This window comes from Talpa occidentalis, unplaced genomic scaffold (assembly GCF_014898055.3).
Source record: "Talpa occidentalis isolate TD23 unplaced genomic scaffold, MPIMG_talOcc4v2.1 talOcc4.5, whole genome shotgun sequence".
Lineage (NCBI taxonomy): Eukaryota > Metazoa > Chordata > Mammalia > Eulipotyphla > Talpidae > Talpa > Talpa occidentalis.
Genome location: NW_023604861.1, coordinates 56,916,689 through 56,940,135, shown reverse-complemented (window position 1 = coordinate 56,940,135; position 23,447 = coordinate 56,916,689). Strand labels below are relative to the sequence as shown.

At 47.0% G+C, this 23,447-nt stretch overlaps 1 protein-coding gene across 2 annotated transcripts; it reads right to left on the bottom strand.

Annotated features, from left to right (window-relative positions):
- Positions 1-975: 975 nt before the first annotated feature.
- Positions 976-21,750, bottom strand: SLC25A15 (solute carrier family 25 member 15). 2 transcript variants are annotated; one of them, XM_037527231.1, is made up of 7 exons: positions 21,706-21,750; positions 18,877-19,002; positions 12,359-12,617; positions 6,805-6,942; positions 4,542-4,711; positions 3,212-3,370; positions 976-1,258 (listed from the first exon to the last, which is right to left on the bottom strand). In XM_037527231.1, exons 2-7 carry the CDS (start codon positions 18,929-18,931, stop codon positions 1,134-1,136), a joined length of 906 nt encoding a protein of 301 aa, XP_037383128.1. In that variant the 5' UTR covers positions 18,932-19,002; positions 21,706-21,750; the 3' UTR covers positions 976-1,133. The 2 variants fall into 2 exon arrangements, with proteins under 2 accessions (XP_037383128.1, XP_037383129.1); XM_037527232.2 differs by lacking the exon at positions 21,706-21,750 and adding an exon at positions 21,185-21,340.
- Positions 21,751-23,447: the final 1,697 nt, after the last annotated feature.

The window sequence follows — 23,447 nt, the reverse complement described above, 5'->3', positions numbered from 1 at the left end:
AGCGTGGCTAGGAGTTATGGGTCCCGAGATAAACTTCAGAAGTCAGTCCTGATAACACTCTCTGTGGGGCACAAGCACCAATTCCTGCCTAGCTCTGAGAGGACAGCCCTTTGCCCAAGTGCTCTGTCACACCAGCCAGACGGGGATTTCTCCTGGCTTTGGCACTCTGCTCCCTAAGAGGGTTTCTCACTGGTGGAGGTGATGAGTGAATGGTCCAAAGGGGACAACAGCCCATACACAGTCCAATAGGATACTCTGGATTCCTACCGAGGCCAGAAGCTAAGGGCTATTGTCTGCCACAAGGGTCTTCACAAAGCAAAACAGCAGAGCCCCTCCCCTCAACCTAAAGCCCAGAAGAAGGGAAGCTCTTGGAAGGAAAAAGGCACAGGTGAAGGCTGTGCTACTTCCAAAGGCCTGGTGCTCAAGGCCACTCACCTGTATTTCAAGAGGGGGAATATGATCCACTATAGAACAAATGGCACTATTTTAATAGTAGAACATCCTGGGAAATCCAGTATGACTGCTCTAAAATATAAGAAAGTGGAAGCCATATCAGTATACAGGTATATTTGCGTCTTTAAAATCTAGATGGATATTTTAGTTTTCAAGCACCACAAGAAAACCTTTAAAAAATATAACCACTTAGTATAGTGCACGCACTAAGTAGATTTTAAGAGACACCCACAACTAGAACGGGTTAAGCAATCATTTAAAACCATAAACATGGTTATCTTGGGGTTCTTCTGGTGAGATGTGAGGTTAAATATAGAACCAAATTGTGATTCACTCCAAACACACACACAATCAAACATAACCACACATCCAGGTTTATGCAAAAACCCTGACAGAACTATAATTAGCCTTTCAGATTAGGTAACAAAGGGCCAGTGGCTCTGCCTGTACATCCACCAGGGACAAGAGCAGTAACTTTTCTATTTCAGTACAATTATGGGCACAAATTATGTAGGTAAAATAGAGGTCCTTCCATAAAGTTTAAGATTTAGGATAGAAGAAAGGAAAACAAAAATTCCCATGAAATCAAAATAATTCCACATTGGTCTTCTACTCCGTGAGACCCTGAGATGAACTATAGTCCTCAGATGCCTGTTTGGATCCAGGTTCTCCAGAACACTTCAATATGCTTCGAACTGGTTCATCATCAACTTTCTGCTGTATTCATAGGCCAAAAACAGCGCCCCATTGGCAGGGAATGCTCGAATCATAGTAGGTTTCAGTCCAGAATATAAGGCCGTTATTCCTGGAAGACAAAAAGGTGGTTACAGCTACTCCTTGCTTGGAGATACTCCCAAAACCGCATAACAGGTATGTTTATACTTACAAATCCAGACAATATACTGAAAACCAACAAGGCATGGAAGACTTATGTCTAGGTTTCCCTGAACTAATGAATCTAAAAAAGATCAATGGAAACCAGGAAAGCGCCAACTCTCCCAGCAAAGCTGGTTGACATAGAGGTAACAAACACCAATTCCAGGTTTGGTCAACTGTGGTAAATGACTGGGGCACAGCGCAGACCTCACAGAGGAGAGAGAGAGCAGCCAGGACCACAGGGCATCAGGTCAGTTGAAGGAGTGCAGGCATGGAAGTCAGAGGCCTATTTCTAGTATACAGGGCCTGGAATAATGTCATTTCATTGTAATATTGACAAGAAAAACATTGATTCCTAGTTTTGGCCACTGTCTGTATGGAGTCTGTGTGTGGTTCCATTTGGCATGTGTTCTCTGGCTACTTCAGTTCATCCCCCACACAACAGTGTGCACGTTAGGGTCACTGGCAAGTCCCTACTGCCCCAGGCTGAGTGACAGTGGGTGTGTGTGATGTGCACTGCAATGGAAGGATGTCCTGTGTAGGACAGGTTCCTGCCTTGTGTCCTAAGCTAGGGATTCAACCACTCACAAGCCTGAACTGGAGTAAGTAATTTGAGTAATGGATGAATAAATACAAAATACTGTTTAATACTAGAAATGGTTGGGGTTTTTGTTTTTTTAAAGATTTACTTTATTTATTTATGCATGCAAGAGTTGGGGGTGTCAGCCATAGGTGGGGGAGGGTAGAAGGAGTGGGGGTGTGTGTGTGAGAGGATTCACCAGAGATAGAGTGGGGAGCAGAATATGCAAATCTACTGAAATACACTGCTGAAGGGAGCAGCGGGTGACACAGGAGTGGTTGGCTGTACCATGTGGATTAGCTTCCTGGCCCAGGGATCAAACTCAGGCCACAGTGGCTGGTGATAGCTTGATAGCACTGACACTTAACCACTGCATCACCAGGGAGGCCCTGTTTGAGGTCTTTATTCAGAAGTTTAATGATATTTTTGGAACCCAAAATATGGCACAGGAGCTTAACTCTTATTTATATCAATTAGCCTATGGTAAAATTGTTTTTGTTAAGTCATTTCATTTAAAGTTGAAGGTTTAAATGGTTTCCAAAACCTATCAGTGACATTAAGAAGACCTACTATATAAACAATGCTCAGGATAGTTATGATCATCAAATTAGATAAGGGAGGTGTAAGTAATTTGCAAAACCATTAAGAGTTAACTGAATTCAAAGGGGCATTACTATTAGTAACATATAGATGTGTGTGTTCTATTTGAGATACAGTTTTTGTAAACTGTTGCTGCATGCTCTTTCTTTTAAAATCAAGGCAGAGAAATTCACATCTGGTTTTAGAATGTGTAATAAGTGTTATGTCAGGTCTTTATTTACTAGTAGCATACCACTGGCTTTATATAAACACTACATAAATCTTTATCCTCTTGCATGACTCTAAAAGTTGATAGCAGATCATCTTCAGAGACTGCTTAGGGCACTTCTAACTGCAGAAGGATTACATTTAGGGTGTTGTACATTCTTTTAACTCTCCTTTAAATCTGTTAGAGATTATTTTCTAACACATAAAGCAAGTTTTGCAACTGTAAAACATATGTCCCCTTAGACAAAGTCCATATTTTACACGTTCCCTCCATTTAGAATAACAAATCCTAGACCAAGTGTTAGGGTAAGAACTTTAAACATTTTTGAGAATAAAAGTAAACCAAGGGGTTTGGAAACAGAAATCTACCAATGTGAACTAATATAAGGTGCCAGAAAAAGGATATGAGGCCAGGAGGAGGGCATCTGATCAAGCTTGACAGGCCAGCCATGAAATGATCATTCTCTACATATGCCTACTGCTTCTGCAACTTACCTTCACTTCTCAGAACACTTATAAAGGTTCCAACAAATCCTGCCTGTTTTCCAGACATGGAAAGAACTTGAATTCTGGATTTGATACAATCCACTGGGTACACGGCAAGCCAGAGGCAGATTCCACCAACTCCACCACTTAACATCAAAGGGACAGGACCTAGAGAAGAAACGTGGCAAACAGTATTGTATTTCAAAATGGTTGATGTGAGATTTCCAGAGGCCAGTATAGCAGTGGCTGCAGGTAGGTGCAAATAAAAATGCTAATGCTGCAGAGCACAGTTCTCTGACACCATCAAAGCTCTAAGGGCACAAGCTTCCATTTAAGAGTCTGGGTCAACCCCTCGTCAAACCAGGGCTGTATTAGGCTGGTCACCATGGCACCATGCGTGGCCTTCCTGCCTTATCCCACAGAGGACTGGCTGGCACAGAACCACAGGCCCCCAGCAGCATGTCAGTGCCCTTAGAAATAGAAGCCACTGGGGCCTCCCTAGTGGCGCAGTGGTTCAAGACAGCGCTATCAAGCAATTGGCAGCCATTGCAGCACGAGTTTGATCCCCGGCTGGCCAGGGAGCAGCCCACCTTCCTTGCCTTGCCTGCTGCTTCCCTCAGCAGTGTATTTCAGTCAATCTGCCTGTTCTGCTCTCTATTTTCTCTGATGAATCCTCTCACCCACCCCCCATACCGCTGGCCTGTACCCCAGTTCTTGTACGCATAAATAAAATAAATCTTTAAAAAAAATAAAAAGAAGCCTCGAAACACAGGCTTCATTTTTTTTCCTACTTTCTCATTTGGAAGTATTTTAATATTCTAATGCCCCACAGCCCTGATTCTTCCTTTGCCATGAAAAACCAACGTCGTTTTATTAAACACAACAGGTAAGCCAGGAATCCTGACTAACCCAAATAGGCCCAATACACTGAAGGAGATTTTCTTTAAGTAATCACTCATGTGAGCCATTGATAATGGTTGTGTCAAGCAGCTGTACAGGATAAGCCAGAAAGAACTAAACTTCACTTCTCCCAAAACACCATCAAGATTTATTACCAAATTTTAAGCTTATAACAAAAATGATTTATAGATTATTTCCCACAGGGAAAGAAATTTCTAGATTTCTTCTCCCCTAAAATGGATCCAAGGCTAATTAACAAATGTTATTTCGGGGAAGAAGTCCAAGACACACTGCTTCAGCCCCCGTCATGAGGAAATTCAACTTAGCAGAGACTCCCCAGGAGGACCCCCCCACAAGGGGGCGCACAGAGTCCAATGCAACAACATCAGTGGGCAGGGACTGCACCAAACTCAATGTCTGTCAATGGAGACACGTTTACCTAGTTCATCTTTTGGTCTGCCTGATGCAAAAAATGATCGGCTCAGTTCATATCCACCAAAGAAGAAGAAATAGCCTGGAACTTCTCGAAGTAAAGTGCTTGACAGTCCATGGTAGAAGCCCAAGGGGCCATCTTTGCTAAGGATACTCCTCACGACAGACCAAACTGTACTGGGTGGAGACAGTAAGAGAGACAGTTACTGCATAAAGCAAGCAGGGAAAGAAGGAGACAACGATATTTATAACCCAATTAACAGACCTGATTATGCTCTAGCAAGGAAACAGCTGATTCTACAAACAAAAGAACAGGATTCTAATAAAAGGCTCATGTGGGAAGAAAATATCTTTAAAAACCTAAGTACAATTATTTCATAACAAGCATAAAAGTCATATTATTCAAGATACTTTTTTCAGAAAGCTAATACTCATTTTTTTCATAGTAAGGGAAATTACAATTACCATAAGGAGCTGTCCAAACTCAGCAAGAATAAAATGGTATCACACTTGCCCAGTCCCTTACCTCCCAATTCCTATCTCATCAGCCTTTTTTGTGATGTGTTTTGAGGGAATTTGTTCCTGTGTTTTGGGTTTATTTTGCTTTGTGTTAGTGGAAGGAAATGAATCAGGGAATACCTGTTACTTGAAGACAAGACAAAAGAAATTCTAAAAATGAGCTATAGCCCCTGTGCAGCAGGAAGTACCAAGAATTTAGTTCTCCAGGAGTAACAGTTACGTAAGAATTCCTACTTTAGCAGATGAGAACCCTGCAATAGCCTGAATACAAAACAATTCCTCTACCTGATGGTGTGAGCTCTGATGGGACAGGCTTTATCTGTCAGAACAGTGCCAGACACCAGACTTGCTACCAGCCCTTTTGCCTCACTCAATTCTCAGAGTGCAGGTGATCTGGCTTGGATCAATGAAGGAACAAGACCCAAGGTAAAACAGTCGTCTGCTCCTAATGATGCTCGTTCTTCTGAGGACTTCAGAAGGCTCCCTCAGGCATTACTCACTGGCCAGCTCCTCCTGGCTACATGTTCTCACTGGTAATGTGAATGTAACAAAATAACATGATTCAGCCCAGCAAATTAGCCACCTGCAACTCCAAGTTCTAACCCTAAGTGACCTGTGTGGGCACTGCTATGCCCAAAATAGTCAACCAATATTTACTTTTGTGCAAGGTGTCCATTTGTCTAAGTCCTTTGGATCTTAACAAACACTTACTTTAAAAATCTCAAATTTCTTCCAAGGGACATGAGGGCAATTTTCTATTAATGTTCTATTTCTTAATCTAAGTACTGGTTACAAAGGGATGCTCATTTTTTGACTATTTATAGAATTGAACACTTAACGATTTCTGTGTTTTCATTTCAATAAAAAGTCTTTAAGACAAACTTCTGGTCCTCTCAGTTATATTTAGTAGATTTAAATTGATTGCAATATATCTCAAGGGTGCAGGAAATAGAGCTGTATTACAAATCCCATCCTCACTTGGAGGACACTGGTAACTCTGAAAATGGTCAGTTTATAGCGTAGATTTTCCCAGCAGATTTATACACAGCAATATCTACCATGAGAATGTCAGGTAGGCAGATATTAAAATAAGCAAGTTTTGAGGTTAATAATAAATTGCTTTTCAATTCAAATGAGTCATATATGATATATACACATATACCTCACAGGGTAGCTCAACCTATTTAAGACTTCTTTGAAAAGTGAGTGGATCACCAAAGACTAGGTATATTTACGAGGGTTTTGATAAATTGTTTTCAGAAGTTGAGCCCTTTGTAAGTACACTTGAAGGATTAGAAATGCAGGTAAAGGAAGTTCTCACCAGGATCTGGGGTGATCATCCTGCATACCCATGTGAAACCTGGGTGCGCACATCAAGCATTCATCTCAGAATCCAAATAGATACTTGTGAAGGCTCATCTCTCACAGCTCCAAAGTTCTCTGCTATGTGCCTTCAAATACAGTGCGGATGATGCCTTATACATTCAAGTCAGAAGGGGTATAAGCTCCTGGCTTCCCCACTTCTGGGGTTAGCTATCTGCCTACAGTGTCCTTTGAGGTAGGGTGGCAAGTCAGACTATCACAGTCCATTCAAAAAGTTATTCTCTGTCTGGGAGGGGAAAATACTCTAGAAACACAATATTTCAGAGTATATAAATCTATCTGTAACTTAATTTTAGTATAACACAGAATTTAAAAAATACTATCTCAAGGCAACAGAGACCTAAAGTCTGTGCCTGAGAGATGCTTACTTGTGGCTTTTGGCTATCTTTCCTGAGGCCTCCATCTCATACATGGTCTGCAGCCGGCACTTGACCAGCTCGGTGGGGCAGAGCACCAGCGCAGCGAACGCAGAGGCAAAGGACCCAGCAGCAGCATTCTGCAGATCACTGGAAGGACAAGCATAGGAGACAATGACCCACCAGTTACTCATTCAGCACCAACCAGGCCAGAACACTCAGGTGGTGAAGAGAGTGAGGAGGAAAGGAGAGGAGTACTTCTGACTTCTCACCAGGAGCTTTATGTGCCACTTCAACTAAGGAGACCATCGCCTTGTGAGCCTGACAGTAATACCCAGTATCCGTCTGGGGGATATGACACTTAGAGATGATGTGTAATGTGCCCAAAGTCACTTAGATACCAAGTGGCAATACTGGGATTTAATACTGGGCAATGCTAGGTCTGCCTGTATCACATTCATGTTCTTTTTATTAGTCACGGAGCTTTAGGCTGAATGAATGTATCTCCACCTCCAAATTCCTGGGCTGAAGGCTTAACCCCTAATGTAATGGTATTTGGAGGGAGAGTGGTGTTGGGAGGTAATTAGATTCAGCTGAGGTCAGGAAGGTAGAGTCCCCTTGATGGGATAGAGGGCCTCCCTGGTGGCCTAGGGGTTAAGTCTCAGTGCTATCACTGCTAAGGCCTGAGTTGGACCCCTGGCTAGGGAGCTAACCCACATACAGTGCTGCAGACCTCTCCTGTCTCACCCACTGCTCCCCTTAGCAGTGTGTTTCAGTAGAACCACCAGTTCTAATTCCCACTCTGTCTCTGGCCTATACTGCAGTTCTTCTACACAAAAATTAAAAAAAAAAAAGAAAAAGAAACTAGAGAGGTAGCCTTCTCTCTCCACTGGGTGAGAACAGGCAGGGCACCCCTCTGCAAACCAGGAAGAGGGTCCTCAGGAGACAACAAATTGACTGGCACCTTTGATTTTGGACTTCCAGCCTCTATGACTGTGAAAAACAAATGTCTTTGCTTATGTCACCCAGTCAGTGATCTATTGCTACAACAGCCTGAACTAAGACTCAGAGTGACATACAAAGCCACACCAATCCAGAAAGACATGGAGGAAGGAAATTACCCATAACTCCCTCCGCAAGCACACACTATTAATATTTTCAAGTATGTCCAACTAAGCTTTAAATAAAACTACCTTCTGAGGCTATCTCTGTCTGTATGTTCTAAATCCAACCTGGAACAACAAGACATGGAAAATAACGGCCACAGAGGAAACCCAGCACAAATTTTTAACCAAAAAGACTTCCAAGTTTAGTTCAACCGATGACTCCTGGACCTCAGTTACCCTGTGGGTGCAAGGAGGTTGTGGCAGTGCCACAGGACAGGGTGAAACTGATGTGTATCAGTAAGCACAATGGTTTTATGTTAAATGGCTTAGTAAGATAATCTAAATCTGAACAGAGCAATGGATGCACAGAGACACACAAACAGAAGCAGTCAGCTCATCTCACATGGGCATAACAACAGGCACCACGGTCTCCAGCAAATACACCTGGAAGCCAGTAAGAGTTCAAGAAGTGGGGGAAAGTCAGAGAAACAAAGCCAGGAGACTTCTTGGAGTTCATGGGGGTTAAAAAAAGATTCTTTCTAAAGTGTGAGTGTATTATCACAGGAACACCACTGGCTGTGGACACCTCACGGTAGTACAACTGTCTCCATGACACCATTAAATACCAGCATCTTGCTGTCACTGCATGACCAGGACAATTCAAAGGTCCCAAAGTCCCTGGATGGTGAGCCCCTCTGCACAGTGCCCTGAGTAGGGAGAGCCCCAGTAGTTTCCTCCAAATTGTAAGGAAAAGCCTAATACATCTACCATATTCAATGTGACAGTAGGACTAAAGTTACAATAAACTAATAGTTACACAAACAAATGTCAAACACCAGTTACAAAATCAAGGACACTTCCATCATGGCTGATTTCCCGTTCTGGTGGCTTGGCCTCTAGGCTGAGGCGAATTGGAGGCAGGTGCTCAGGAGCCAAGCAGCCGCTTTCACATGCAGGTCTCACGGAATGTAGACTTGGAGGGAGGTTTACCAGCAGGAGGAAGATGCTTTTGATCTTAGAGACTCAAACACCAACTCATTATCAGAGGACATCCAGATACACAACTGTACTTGCAACAAACTTTCCAGTGTGGAAACTGCCCCCCACTGCTCACTCCATTTCTTCCCACTCCATTCCTACTTAGCTCATTTGTCAAAACCAAAGCCTAAAATGGCCTCTGCCATCCCTCAGCCAGCTTGCAGATCTATACTTGGCCTCCCTCAGGGACTTTCTGTCCATCTGCTGACAGGCAAGTCAGTTGGGGTCAATAACCAGAATATGCCAACTTTGCTGGAACAAAGGTGGCATCAATAAATGCAGACGTCGATCCGATCTGAGGTGCAGTAAAATGGTTCGGACACCTGACAGCGCACCAAGCCTCGTACGCTACAGCAAGGCCAAATCAGATCTGCAGTGGACTTTGGCTTTCTAATAAATCCTTTCATCTACCAATGCATTAGAGGAGGTACACAGGCTCCAGCTTGTGCCTGTAACAAATGTTTGGAGCTGGAACTGAAACAGCAATAGGTGGAGGATGGGGGTCCGTAAGTCCAACTGTCACCATTTCAACAAATGTACTGAACACGCCTGCTGTGTAAGACACTATCCAGCTAAAGGTCAAAGGAGAACACTACTCAGGGGAGCGTTCAAAATCAGGACAGACAAATATTTACCATATTATTGCAGAAATTCACAACAGGTCCTCACTGGCGTTTCTTGCTTTCACTGTTTCAGTTTATTATTCTTTTCTCTAGAGAGGACCTGTACAGAATACTCCAGAGCCCTGCCTGATCTTGTGGAAAGACTACTGGGTGGGGCTGAGTCCCTGGTTTGAGTGCCAGCTCTCTGGGTTATCAACCTGGTGACCCCGCAGTGGTCGGTATCTGCACCCCAGCATCCCATCTATAAAAAACAGCTAATAGCAGCTTCTTTACCTCTCATGGGACCAGGGGAGGGCTAAAAATCACAGCATACATGCCACAACTTTCTAAGTCTAGGGCAGCAACAGGTGACAAGCAACACTGTTGCACAGGATGAAAAAGCAGCCCTCCACTTCAAGGAAGATGAGAATTTGGCATTAGGCCAAGCAGAAGAGGGTGATTTCTTTTCTATAGGCATTTCCCAGAATCTCACATGGCTGCTCACTGTTTTCTGTCTCCACCCCAACCTGCCCCCGCCCCCACCCACCTTTTGTCTTCTCTGAGGGTGCTGAAGGAGACCTCAACTCCAGGTTTCAAGTAGAAAATGTCTCCCTGGAGTGGGGAGAGGACAATCACCAAGTGTTCCTTCTATCACCTCTATCATGGGATGCCGCATTCTCCTGGGTTGTCCCCGCTTATTTCTTTATTCCTCTCTCCATCCCACCCCTTCATGCTGTTTCCTGGGTGATCTCATCCAGTCCGAAGTCTATAAAAAAAGAAGTTCTATCCATTGAGACAGATTTTCTTCCTATAAAAAGCCATATCATTAGAACTCTAGGCTCCTCTAGAGAACACTTATGCACAAAAGAAACCTAACAGCAAGCTCACTAACAGGAACCTCCCACCCTGCACAGCCCCCCAGAAGCTCCTCACCAAGCTCAAGGACCAGTAGTTGCAACAGGCTTTCAGATTTTTACCAAAACAACCAATAAGGCTGCCTTTTGCTACCATGAAGGTGACATACAAATTTTAAATGATTTAAAATAAATCAACCTTGGGGGCCTCCCTGGTGGAGCAAGCAGCCTCTGCAGCTCGAGTTCAATCTCCCACCTGCCGGGACTACCCACATGGCACAGCTGACCTTTCCTGTCTTGCCCGCTGCTCCCCTCAGCAGTGTATTTCAGTCAGTCTGCTTGTTCTGTTCCCCACCCTATCTCTGGTGAATCCTCTCACCACCACCCCCACAACTCTGGCCTGTACCCCAGTTCTTGTATGCATAAATAAATAAATCTTTGGGCCCCCCCGGTGGCGCAGGCATTTGAGCGCAGCACTGTGAAGCTGTCCGCAGCCTCTGTAGATCCCGGCCGGCCAGCAAGGGTCCCACATGGTGCAGCAGACCTCTCCTGTCATGCCCGCTGCTCCCCTCAGCAGTATATTTCGTCAGTCTGCCTGTTCTGTTCCCCGCTGTTTCTGGTGAATCCTTTCACCCTCCCACGCATCTGGCCTGTACCCCGGTTCTTGTATAAATAAATAAATAAATCTTAAAAAATAAATAAATAAATCTCTGATAAATAAATAAATAAATCAACCTTGGTGGTGGGCATGGTGTGAAAACATACATTTGTAGAGGTTTGAACCTATAACCCCTAAGGCAGATACAATGATATAAACTATCTTCATAAATACAATAGGAAAAAAATCAAAATAAAACAAAACAAAACAAAAAACTCAATGTAAAAAGGACAGATGGCTAAACATGCCAAAAGTTTCCAAATTCTTTCTAGCCTCTGTATAATAAACACCCAAGAATACTGAGCACATCAGAGTCTAATGGTTGGGGCACACTTGGCCAAAGAAATAGTAGATTTAATTACCTGCATCTTCTCAGAGCTTCTAATCCTTCCCCAAATCTCGTTTCTCCTTAAACCTATGTGGTTCATGCAACCTCTTTCAATACTCTGCATTTTGCTGATAAAGAGACCCCAAAGCCGAGGTCACAAACTCCAAGTGTGGTCTAGTCCCGCAATTCCGCCTGCAAGGGAAGGAGCACCACCTCTAGCTTTTGAAAAGCATCATCTGAAGAATACTAATACCCACTGCAGCACTACTTATAATAACTAAGATAGGGAAAGAACCTAAATGCCCCCAAACAGGAAAGGATCAAGAGGATGTGGTAGATATACACAATGGAATACTACTCAGCAATCAAAAAAGATAAACTCATGCCTTTGCAGCAACACGGATGGAGCTGGAAGGGATTATGCTCAGTGAAATATGTCAGAAGAAAAAGAAAAATATTGGACGGTCTCACTTATAGGTGGAATATAAGGAAAGTGAGCAAAGGATCAAACCACAGATCTGAGGGATACAGCAGGGGAAGCGAAGAGAGAGGGGTCAAAACAGGGCAGAGAAGAATACAAGGGACTATGGTGATGGTCACAGGTGCCACAGTGGTGGGAGAATTATGGGGACTATACCCAAGAGGAGAAATCAAATATTGTATGAAAATGAACAACAATGTAAGAAAATTTTAAAATAAATTTTAAAATTAGAGTATACATACTGAAAATGGAAAAAAAAAAAAGAATACCAGTGCCTCAGATCTGCTGTCCACAATGGACCACAGGCAGTTCTTTGGTGCAATAGTGTATCTTCCATGTTTTATATGATGACAACATATGATTTCATAATTAGAAAGTTATTTTTAAAAGTAGCATAAAGTATCATGAAAACCCTGGATAAGTGTCATAAAGCACTGTGAGAATCTTGTCTATACCACAGGTCTTTGAACAAACCGGAAGTGTGGTGTCCTCGCCTCACCTCAGTTTGGCCTGCTTGTCCAATCCAACCACTTTCCGCACCACCTGCTGGCAGAAGCCGTAGCACATGAAGAGGACAGAGTTCTCGGCAATATTGGCGATCAGCGCCGGGCTGGTACCCTTGTAGAAGCCTCGGAAGCCCACCTGGGAGTAGGTCTTCAGGCAGCAGTCAGTGAGCCCACGGTACAGATCGGGGAATGTCTGCATCTTCACTTTCATCGTGTCGAAGGGCTGCCCGGTCAGCACGCATGCTGTGCCCCCTGCAAGCAGGAAGGAGTGTGGTCCAGCTCAGCCTGCAGCTGTGTCTGAGTGCAGCTGTGGTCAGCCATGAACATGAGGAAGGGGCCACTCACCCAAGCCTCCCTCCGCGGCAGTTCATTTTGACTGTATCCCCCCAAGTCTTCCAGCCAAGTCTGAACAACTGGTAGGGTCCCCCAAATGTGCCCAGCACCCAGTCCTTCCTGAAGATGTTTTAGGGAGACAGATCTGTGTTCAACAATCAGAGCCACAGGATGCAAATGTGTGTGGAGGATTAGCAATGGAGCCCAAGGGACCCAGGCGTGGAGCCTGGCGCTTCTGTGACACTGTGGAGAAGTGATGCAACTTCTAAACCTCAGTTCCTCTTCCATGCCCAGCTCAGCGGGTTAGCATGAGGACTAAGCAAAAATGGATAAGAAGGTTTAACATAGTGCCTGCTGCATAAGTGGTCAGTAACAGCAGTGATTGTACATGTTAGAAGCCACACGAAAGTGAGGAGAGGGTTCTAGAAGAGTGCTTCAGCCCTCCCTGCCTGATGCCCAGTGGTGCTGGTGACAGTCAGAGAACTAATACAGGAACAGGCAACAGAAAGAGAAAACAGAGCCGGGCTAATTAGTCCCTGAAGAGTTAATATCTGACCCTATGGAAAAACCTCTCATCTGGACCCTATCGATAAATGAGTTGCATTCAAGTAGGGAACAGACTGAAACTTACCTTTGCTTAGCATAAACCCTGTATTTATATGCTATTATACTGTAGTAGGAGTGAGTATTCAATACAGCAAAATTTAAATTACATGAGAATACTTCAATAAACATTCCAGATCCAGAGAAAAGGCTGAGCTAGAACCATCCTGTACCATCCCAAGCCCTGGGCTGAAACTGCCCCTAGTGAATGCTTCCCATAGGCCTGAGACGACTGTCTCCTGCCTGTTCAGGAAACACACATTGAATGAAGTTATTAAAGCCTCATCAAAACAATACTTAAGGGCCTCCCCGGTGGCACAGCGGTTGAGTGCCGCGCTGCGAAGCTGTCTGCAGCCTCTGCAGCGCCAGTTTGATTTCCCACGGGCCAGGGAGAACCCCACATGGTGCACAGACCTCTCCTGCCTCACCCGCTACTCCCCTCAGCAGTGTCTTCGGTCCGTCTGCCTGTTCTGCTCCCCGCTCTGGCTCTGGTGAATTCTCTCACCCTCCTGCGCTTCTGACCTGTACCCTAGCTCTTGTATAAATAAATAATCTTTAAAAAAAATACTTAAGAAATGCAATTCCAAAGCTGACATTAGACCCTAATATACAGAGTTACTCCAACTAAGTTGTAGAAAGTAGAGAAGGGCTGATAAAAATTCTCATTTAGGGCCTCCCTGGTGTCGCAGCGGTTGAGCTCTGGGTTGCAAAGCTGCCCGCGGCCTCTGCGGCGCCAGTTCGATCCCCGGCTGCTCCCCGGCCACCAGAGGAGGGTCCCACATGGCGCGCAGACCTCTCCTGCCGCCCGCTGCTCCCCTCAGCAGTGTACTTCGGTCCTTCTGCCTGCTCTGCTCCCCACTCTCTCTGGTGAATTCTCTCACCCTCCTGCGCTTCTGACTGTACCCAGTGTTTGTATGAATAAATAAATAAATAAATCTTTAAAAAAAAAATTGTCATTTAATTATGGGCACATAGGGCCTCCCTGGTGGTGCAAGGGGCTAAGCACCACACTATGAAGCAATCTGCAGCCTCTGCAGCACAAGTTTGATCCCCGGCTGGCCAGGGAGAAACCCACATGGCAAGGCAGACCTCTCCTGTCTTGCCCGCTGCTCCCCTTAGCAGTGTATTTCAGTCAGTCTGCCTGTTCTGTTCCCCACTCTGTCTCTGGTGGATCCTCTCACACACCCCCACCCCCCACATCTCTGGCCTGTACCCCAGCTCTTTCATGCATTAAAGAGACATTACCAAAAACTGTTTGGTGTCTTCTTTTAAGCAACCACAGGTACAATCTCTGGGATCCTATCACTACTGTCCATTTTTCCTGAAGAGTCATGACTCATCTCTGCTTTGCTGGCCAAATGAGACCTGATTCTGAATGATTGGGATATCATTTAATAAGATGTTTCTATAATTAAGAGTTACACTCACTCTCCCTGGTACTGATGGACTAGAATAAAGTAATATCCTAGTTATTAAAAAATTGATTATTCCAAAACAGGTGATGGTAGAATTTTTATAGGTGGTACATAATTTAGTTAACCTAGATACAGATGGACCCAATAAAGCATTTAATTCAGAGCATTGTTATTTCAACTGTTTCCAAAGTTTAACCAAATCACTCACCCTGAGCAGTTCAGGCTTCATAGGTTATAATAAGCATATTTGTAACAGTTACATGTCCAATAGCGAGAAGATAGGAAACTAATTTTCAAGTGCTAGCTACTATTCCCCTTTAGTCCATGGAGGGGAACTAATTTCCCATGTAATTTACCACATACTCTCTGTGGCCTTCCCGTGGCGCTGACTGTGGGGCTCAGCCAGCAGGTCCTCAGGCCCCATCAAAGCCAGGAAACTGTGGATTAAATACTCTGCTCACTTCAATCTCAGGTCTCTGGTCTGAGGTCTCTGGAAGAGACAAATGAAGCCTCCTCCACATCCCTCTGAGGGGTGCTCCCTTGGCTGTGTGTTATTCAGCACAAGAACATTCAGACCATGTTGCACCCTGCACTTGACCAAGTGTGCTGTGGATTTTCAGTGCTTAACCAAGCCAATGACAAGGAATGGAGGAAGCCTGTGGGGCAGGGATGGTGTAGGCTGGAAAGGCAGAACTCACAAGGAAGGGTGGGTTTACCCAGTAGGCTGGGGTCCACCCTGGCCCACCCACAGAGGTAAGACTCTCCAAGCCCTATGGAGGTGGTCACTGTTCACTTAACAGCTGGGAGAGGCACATCAATTTTCAAGTATTCCAACTAAAAAATGCTTTCTGTTCGTTTTTGATCCTGGCGTGTGAGAGAATAAATTTCAATGATCTAAACTCCCACACTAGTTAAGCTAAGTATACTGCAACGGAGCAATAAAACTAAGGAGTACTTCATTTCATAGTTGAGTTACTACATTTCTTTTTTTTAAGATTTATTTTTATTTTTATTTTTTTAAAGATTTATTTATTTATTTATACAAACACTGGGTACAGTCAGAGGCGTGGGAGGGTGAGAGAATTCACCAGAGCCAGAGAGTGATGAGTAGAACAGGCAGAGTGATGAAGTACACTGCTGAGGGGAGCAGTGGGCGGCAGGAGAGGTCTGCACGCCATGTGGGACCCTCGCCCTGTGGCCGGGGATCGAACTGGCGCTGCAGAGGCTGCGGGCAGCTTCGCAGCCCAGCACTCAACCACTGTGCCACCAGGGAGGCCCGATTTATTTTTATTTATGCATAGAACTAGGGTGTAGGCCAGAGGTGTGGGGGGTGAGAGGATTCACCAGAGACAGAGTGAGGAGCAGAACAGGCAGCTCTACCAGAATACACTGCTGAGGGGAGCAGCTCCCTGGCTGGGGATCGAACTCATGCCGCAGTAGCTGGCGATAGCTGGCGATAGCTTGATAGCACTGAGACTTTAACCCCTGCCCCACGAGGGAGGCCCCCTGAGTTACTACATCTTAAAGTACAGTTGAACTTTTTTTTTTTAAAGATTTATTTATTTATTTATACAAGCACTGGGTACAGTCAGAAGCGCGGGAGGGTGAGAGAATTCACCAGAGCCAGAGCGGGGAGCAGAGCAGGCAGAAGGACCGAGGTACACTGCTGAGGGGAGCAGCGGGCGGCAGGAGAGGTCTGCGCCATGTGGGACCCTCACCCCACGGCTGGGGATCGAACCGGTGCTGCAGAGTTGTGGGCAGCTTCGCAACCCAGCGCTCAGCTGCTGCGTCACCGGGGAGGCCCCAGTTGAACTTTTGAGAATGTTTGAGAATCAAGAGAATCATGTGGCTTCATAGTCCACCTTCAACCCTGCAGCCTGGGGTGTTCCCTCCCTTCCTGGAATCTCCCCTACATCAGTGCTGAGAGACAGTGACCACTCCGCAGCACTGATTGCAGAGGAGCCTTCTGAAGCCTGTTTGCTGGAGGAGCTACTTCAAAAGAAAGGGGGGACAGAAGAACACACATGTGCTCCATCCATGCTCCTCTGACCATGGCTCGCTCCAGTACACACTAATCACACTCAGGGTAGGGGTCCTCTGCTCCTAGTGAAAAATCCTCTACTGTAACCATTTCCCTTTGCAGAGAGCTAGGTGGTGAGGGCTCCAAACCCAGCCTCACCCCTAGGGATTTTGTAGTAATAAAACAAGACAACTACAGAACTAGACAGGAGCCAAGCAACCCAGCCCTGTCTTTACACCAACTCGCTGTGTAACTTGAAAGTCCACTGTCTCTCTCCAGTCTCTTTTCTGTGTATACAATGAGCATCAGACCAGCGCTCTCTAAGGCCCTACTAGTACCATCATTTGAAGACTGAGACCCCTCCAAAGCTTGGCTTGTGTTCCATGTGCCTCCCAACAGAGGGAGTTCTTGGGTCACTAACAGGAACCTCCTCTGTCCAGTCCCCAAGGAGCCCTTCACCAGGCTCAGGCCACTCCTGCAAAGGAGTCCGTGGTCTTCAGAGAGAGATGGCCCACAGCAGTGCTACATCAGTGGAAGGTGACCCCTTGTTATCCCCATAGGAACAAAACACCTGCCAGCTGTTTCCCAGAGGGTTACCAGGGAAATGACAAGGGCCCAGCACATGTTAATGTGGCAAGACAGCACCAGCAAATGCCTCACACACCAGATTTCCCGCAAGACTATTGCAATTTGTAGCTTTAAAATTCACTGTACATTATATATATGGTGCCCAAATACCCGCCCACACATAAGGGCCTTTTTAGGGAAAGGGAATGATTCTAATTCTATCACAATAGATCCTACATCTTCCATAGACTGGCTGAAGGATATACAATTCCGAAGGCCGAGGGGCCCTCATGTGGTTCAATGTTCTCCCACTGCAGGCACAAAAACTGAGCCCAGAATGTTCACAGGCAGCAAGAGGATGCCAGAGCCCACAAATGGCTCTGCTGGAGCTGTGTCAGTGTTTCCAGAGTGCATGAGGGCGACAGTGCAGTAGGCCTGGGGGTACAGCACGAGTCCACAGCAGGGCAAGGGGCTGACCCAAAGGCACCCAGCCGGCAAGAGGCACCAGGGAGGAAGCCAGGGGGCCCTTGGTTTCCCTGACTCCTGGGCAGGACACTCCTGTGGTCTCTAATCCAGGAGCCAGGGCCCGCCTCCTCAGGGCTTATCAGGCGGGGCTGTAAAGTACAGCAGCTAGGAGCCCTCATTAGCTGACTGTGGCCGACCTTTGGCTCAAGGAAAAATACTTTGTTCTCTATCTATGACTTCTTTTTTCACAATTAAGAGAAGGGCAGGATGACAGGAGGTGGCCCTCTGACTGTATTTAATGTGTTGACCAGGAGATTCCAGTGGATAACAGGACAGTGGGCGGCCCACCCTTTGGCCTCTCCCCTCCAGGGAGCTGCAGTGATTTAAAAGTCCATGTAGGAAAGTAGAAGAGGGTTTTCTTCTGGAAAAAATGAGCATTCCAGCACTCCGCATGCCCTTAAATACAGGTATCTAGACACTTCCACCATGCACTTCTTATTCAGACCACGGACAGGAGATCTGTCTTAAAAGCAGTCTGCATGTTATAAGCACTGCCGGGAGCACCTACTTGTGCTGAGTGGGGCCTCAGTCTTCCCTGGAATTGACCCCCTCGACTCAGGTGAGCCTGCACATCCTGGCAAGTCCTAAGAGCTCGCCTTTCCTTGCAGGGCTTGAAGACAGTCCAATGTGTGTCACATGACTAAAGGCATTTCCAAGGAATGTCTTTTTTTTTCTTTCCCAGGCAGTAACTAAGATCTCCCTGCAGAGACAGTGTTGTATTTCTGCACTCTAAGGGGTCTGAAGCCTGCCAGGCTTGGAATGGCACCCACATCACCTGCACATCTCAGCCATGTGACAAGTGACTGCAGCTCAAGCTGAGATTTCCAGCTATAGACAGGGGACATTTCCACATTGTGCACTGACTCATTATGTCTTAAAAAAATGGGGACTACTCTGCCGTGCTTGGAACTCATTACACTTTGATGAAATGTGTTCCAAGGTTAAAGCATATGTGGGATGTCAAAGGTAATATTTTAACCCTCTTTCACTTAACCTTCCTTGTAGAAGGCAGGTGAGGAGGAGAGGACGGGGTTTTCTTGGGGATTACCTGCGGCCCCTGCAGTGAGGTCGATGGCAGCTTGGATGGCAGGGTTGGACTTCATGTTTCCCCCACTTCTCTGCTGGGCTCCGGGGAAGGCGACTCTCTGGAGCTTATGATGGGCACCTCATATCCCTGGGCGGAAGGAGGCAAGAATTGACCATCAGCTTGACCCTTGCAGCCTCCCTTTCTGAAGGCTGCAGCCTAGTTACTGTACCTACACTTCTGGAAGTGAGAAATTGGCTCTGTGTTGCTCCAGAGGAAGGGCCCAGTGTCCACGCAGCTTAGTGAGCAATACGCCTCTCCTCCCTGCCCACCTCCTCCCCCATAAAGAGCTCGCAGAACAAAAACCTTCCTTCAACATTAATGCTACAGCCATTGGTGGAGGGAGTGGGAGGAGGCATTTCAGGCGACCTTTTTGAAAACCTTAGGAAAGACTGCCAAATAAGTGAGGCAACTGCAAACATCCCTAGCCACTTCCAACTAGTTTTTCGGAAGTCTACACTGCACTATCAGTCCATTAAGTTCAGTTCTAAATTCAGAGAGCAGCCTTTGCTGAGTTCCTAAAAGGAGGTCACAAAACAATAGGCCCAGAAAGGAACACACAGATTAGGCACTCTGGCGGTGACCCAGGCCTACTTCTGAATGCTACTCTGCTGCCAAGGCGGCTCCTGGGGCACCTAAGGTTGGGGGTCACTGAACAAGGTGTACAAGGTGAATCCTAAGAGTGTTATAATACAAAGGCAATTACAGATGGCCTGATAGAACTGATGTGATGATGAACTAGGAAACATGGTCTCAGAATAACTACACAGCACAGCTCCAAACATTGCTGTCTCCGCGGTCCCCGCCACGGCTTCTCAGTCATAAATGTGCACACGCATCACCTGAGAACCTTGTTAAAATGCAGGTTCTGATAGAAAGGGTTCAGGTGGGATTAAAGATACTGCTTTTCTGGACCTGCTCCCAGATAAGGCCTCCAACGAGATCACCAAGCATGCGCTGAGAAGTAACACCTGGTGCACTGCGTCCCAAATCTGCTTCGTGAGAATCACATGGGGCACTTCTTCAATATTCAAACAACCAGATGTCTGTCTCTTGCTTTGAAATCTTGACTCAATCTGTTTAGGCTGGGGCCTAATAAGTTTGGGAAAACTAGTGTCTACTCCTCAGTGTTTAGACAAAAATTAACTATTGCTGAGGCAATAATACTGACTAGAGAAAGAAAAAGTGACTTGTTAACAGAAAAGACTAAAATAACCAACTCAGCAATCAATTCTTTATGGTTTTCAAACTGCATGACTTGGCTGTAACAAGGAACAATTTTTATCCCTCATCACGCTGCAGATCTGTGTGATCCCAGTCATGCCACCTCTCAGAGGAGGGGCTGGCCCCCAGGATCACAGATGAAAGCTAATGTCACCTTACAGATCAGTAGAAAATGATTTTCGCCTCCAGGAAGTTTTTTAACCACTGCAAGCCTTCTGTCAATGATCAGACACCAAGAATCTTCCTCTGTTTACAAAAAGATTTAAAATCTTTTTAAGACCAGCGATAACAGAAGCATAATGCTTAATAAAACAACTAACTTAGGCCCTGATTTTAGGTTACTGATAGGACTGGAGAGGTACATTGGTTACTACAGTTGATAAGGTGGTGGCCACCCAGTATCAGAGAGAAAGACATTGGGGTCATAATTCAATCTCCTTCTCCTGATGGAAAGAAGGTCAGAGAGTTAGTCAGTAGCAAAGAAAGGATTCAATTCAAGCCTTGTCTTGGGTTCTGTGCCTCCCACCAATAACTCCAGAGTATTCCATCCAACATGATGGGAAAAAAAAAACACCCAGCCTTGCATTTTAGAGGGGAAACGTTGACACACACACAAGGACAGGAGTCACACAGGGCACTTTCCAATGTGACCTTTCTGTGCTCTAGTTTCTCCTGGTGTGGACATCTCCTTAGAAGAAAAAAAAAGTAGGGCAGAGAGTATCGTGTCATCCATGTGAATTTAACCCCTTTAGGTAAGCCCAGCTTAAACACATCATATCCTACAAAAAACTACTTCTGCATCATTAAGATGAAATCCGGTGTGGGCAACTAATTCAAACTATACGAAGCGTTGGCTTGAAGAGGACGTAGGGCTTGCGGGAGGTGAGACTCATCAGCAGGAGTTAAAACTGACATGGGACAAGCAGCGCCAACTATACATCTTTCTCGTAAGGGAGACTCCTGTGAGTCGCTCTCTCCACCAAGATAACACAGACGAAGCAACCGGAAGATTTCCGCTTCAGGCTAAGGCTGGCGGTGCAGAAGTTACCAGAGCCGGGACGTAAGGACACTGGATGCAAACCAGCCCCTCCTGCCGCTGAGCAGCTGGCTGAGCGCTCCGCCTCCGGGGCCTCGGGATGCTGGTGCGCACCAGACACAGCTCACGGCGACCGTCTCCAACTTTCTCCTCCCGGCTGGCAACGCCGGCCGAGCGTGCCCCAGCAACCTGCAGGAGTCTCCATTCAGAAGCGCCTCGCCCTCCCCGGCGCACGGGCACCGGCGGCGCCCGCAGGCCAGTGGGCACTACGCAGGGGCACAGGAAGGGAACACCTTCCAGCAGGTGACCGCTGCGGGAGGGAGGCCGCGGAGGCCGAGCGTCCTGCGCGCGCCGGGGCAGCGCCCGGGAGAGGAGCGCCCGTGACGCCTCCGCACGTGCGCGGACCGCGCGGCCCCCCGCCCCGGCCGGGCCGTTCTGGAAGGTCACGCCGCCCGGGCGCCGAGGCCGCTGCCCGCTCCGCCCTCCCCGCGCGCCCCGGCAGCCCGCGATCGCCGGGCCGCGGCTGCGCTCACCGCCACGCGCGCGGCCGCGTCCTGCTCCGGCTCCGCCGCCCGCCAGCTCCAGGCTCTCGGCGCGGTGGGGCAGGCCGCTTAACACCCGCGGCGGGCTCGGGCCGCCCTCCGCCCCGCCTCCCGCGCGGGAGTGCCCTCGCGGGCGGCCGGCGGGCTCGTGAGCGCCCCTGCGGCCGGGGCTGGCTCCGCGCGGCGGGCGCCGGGGAAGCGGAAGTCGGCGCGGGGCGGCGGCGCGCGGGGCCGGCGGGGCCGCGGGACGCCGGGCGCGGGGGAAGCCGGGGGCGCGGGGAGAGCCGGGGGCGCCGGGGGCGCGGGGGCGCACGGGCCCAGGCCTCCGAGTGGCTGTCCTGCTCTTGGGCTCCCCGAGGCCTGCGTGATTATCCTCCGCGTGGGGGCTGGAGCTAGAGATGTCAGGAGTTAGGGACTCTGTGAAGTCTGCAGGAGGGTTCCCCTTGTTGGACTTGGGGCTCAGGCCTTCGTTTGAAATTATAATTGAGGATGAAAGTACTGGCGGACTGCAAGGAAAAATTAAAGCGCTTAACGCCGACGAAAGCAAAACAGAAAAAACAATTTCCCAATTCGCCTCCTCCAAGGAAATCTATCCCCACTGTCTCTGGGGAACGTTCAGCCACCAATGAAAGCTGTGATTTTTTTTTTTTTAAGATTTATTTATTTATACAAGAACTGGGGTACAGGCCAGATACGACAGAGGGTGAGAGGATTCACCAGAGAGAGTGAGCGGGTAACAGAACAGGCAGATCTAGTGAAATACACTGCTGAGGGGAGCAGCGGGCAAGACAGGCGAGGTCTGCTGCGCCGTGTGGGTTGCTCCAAGGCTGGCGGGCTGCAGAGGCTGCAGACAGCTTCACAGTGCGGCGCTCAACTGCCTGCGCCACCAAGGAGGCCCTGAAAACTGTGATACTTAGACTACTCTAATCCGTTAGTTCCTAATGAGTTATAGGCTATTTTTGTGGCACTCTGGTATTTTATTTAAAAGCCTATTCAAGGAATCCCTTAAAGAGCCAGAGTAAAGTTATTTTCTTTAGTGCCCCAAGGACAACCGCTGACATCTACTCAATTAAAAGGGTCTCCATGTACTACTGACAGCTACTCAGTGGGATACCCAGTCAACAGCCTTTGGATTGTTTTGGTTCAATCTTTGCGTTAGTTATTTTCATTTTCTTTTTTTAAAGATTTGTTTATTTATGCATATAAGAACTGGGATGTAGGCCAGAGGTGCGGGAGCATGAGAAGATTCACCAGAGACAGAGTGGGGAACAGAATAGGCAGAGTGACTGAACTACACTGCTGAGGGGAGCAGCGGGCAAGACAGCAGAGGTCTGCTGGCCATGTGGGTCACCTCCCTGGCCTGGGATGGAACTTGTGCTGCAGTGGCCAATGGCATTATAGTGCTGAGACTTAACCCCTTGCGCCACCAGCGAGGATCCTTATTTTCGTTATCAACAGTAGGTTTCTTCCTTAAAGCAGGGGGTCATTTTCTCTCACAGCTGTCTATTCGGTTTGGACGTACTATTGCTGTGAAATATAAGTGATTTTTGCCATGGGACAATTGATTTAACTACTTCACGTCACTCCTGTTGGAGTAGAATATGAATGCACACGAATAGACCTTCATGCTATAGCAGGTGCTATGAAGGTGTCGGAGCTCCTGATACAAGGGGCACATGTCACAACAGAACAAGACTATCTTTTCTCAGAATCATCACTTTGGCACTCAAGCT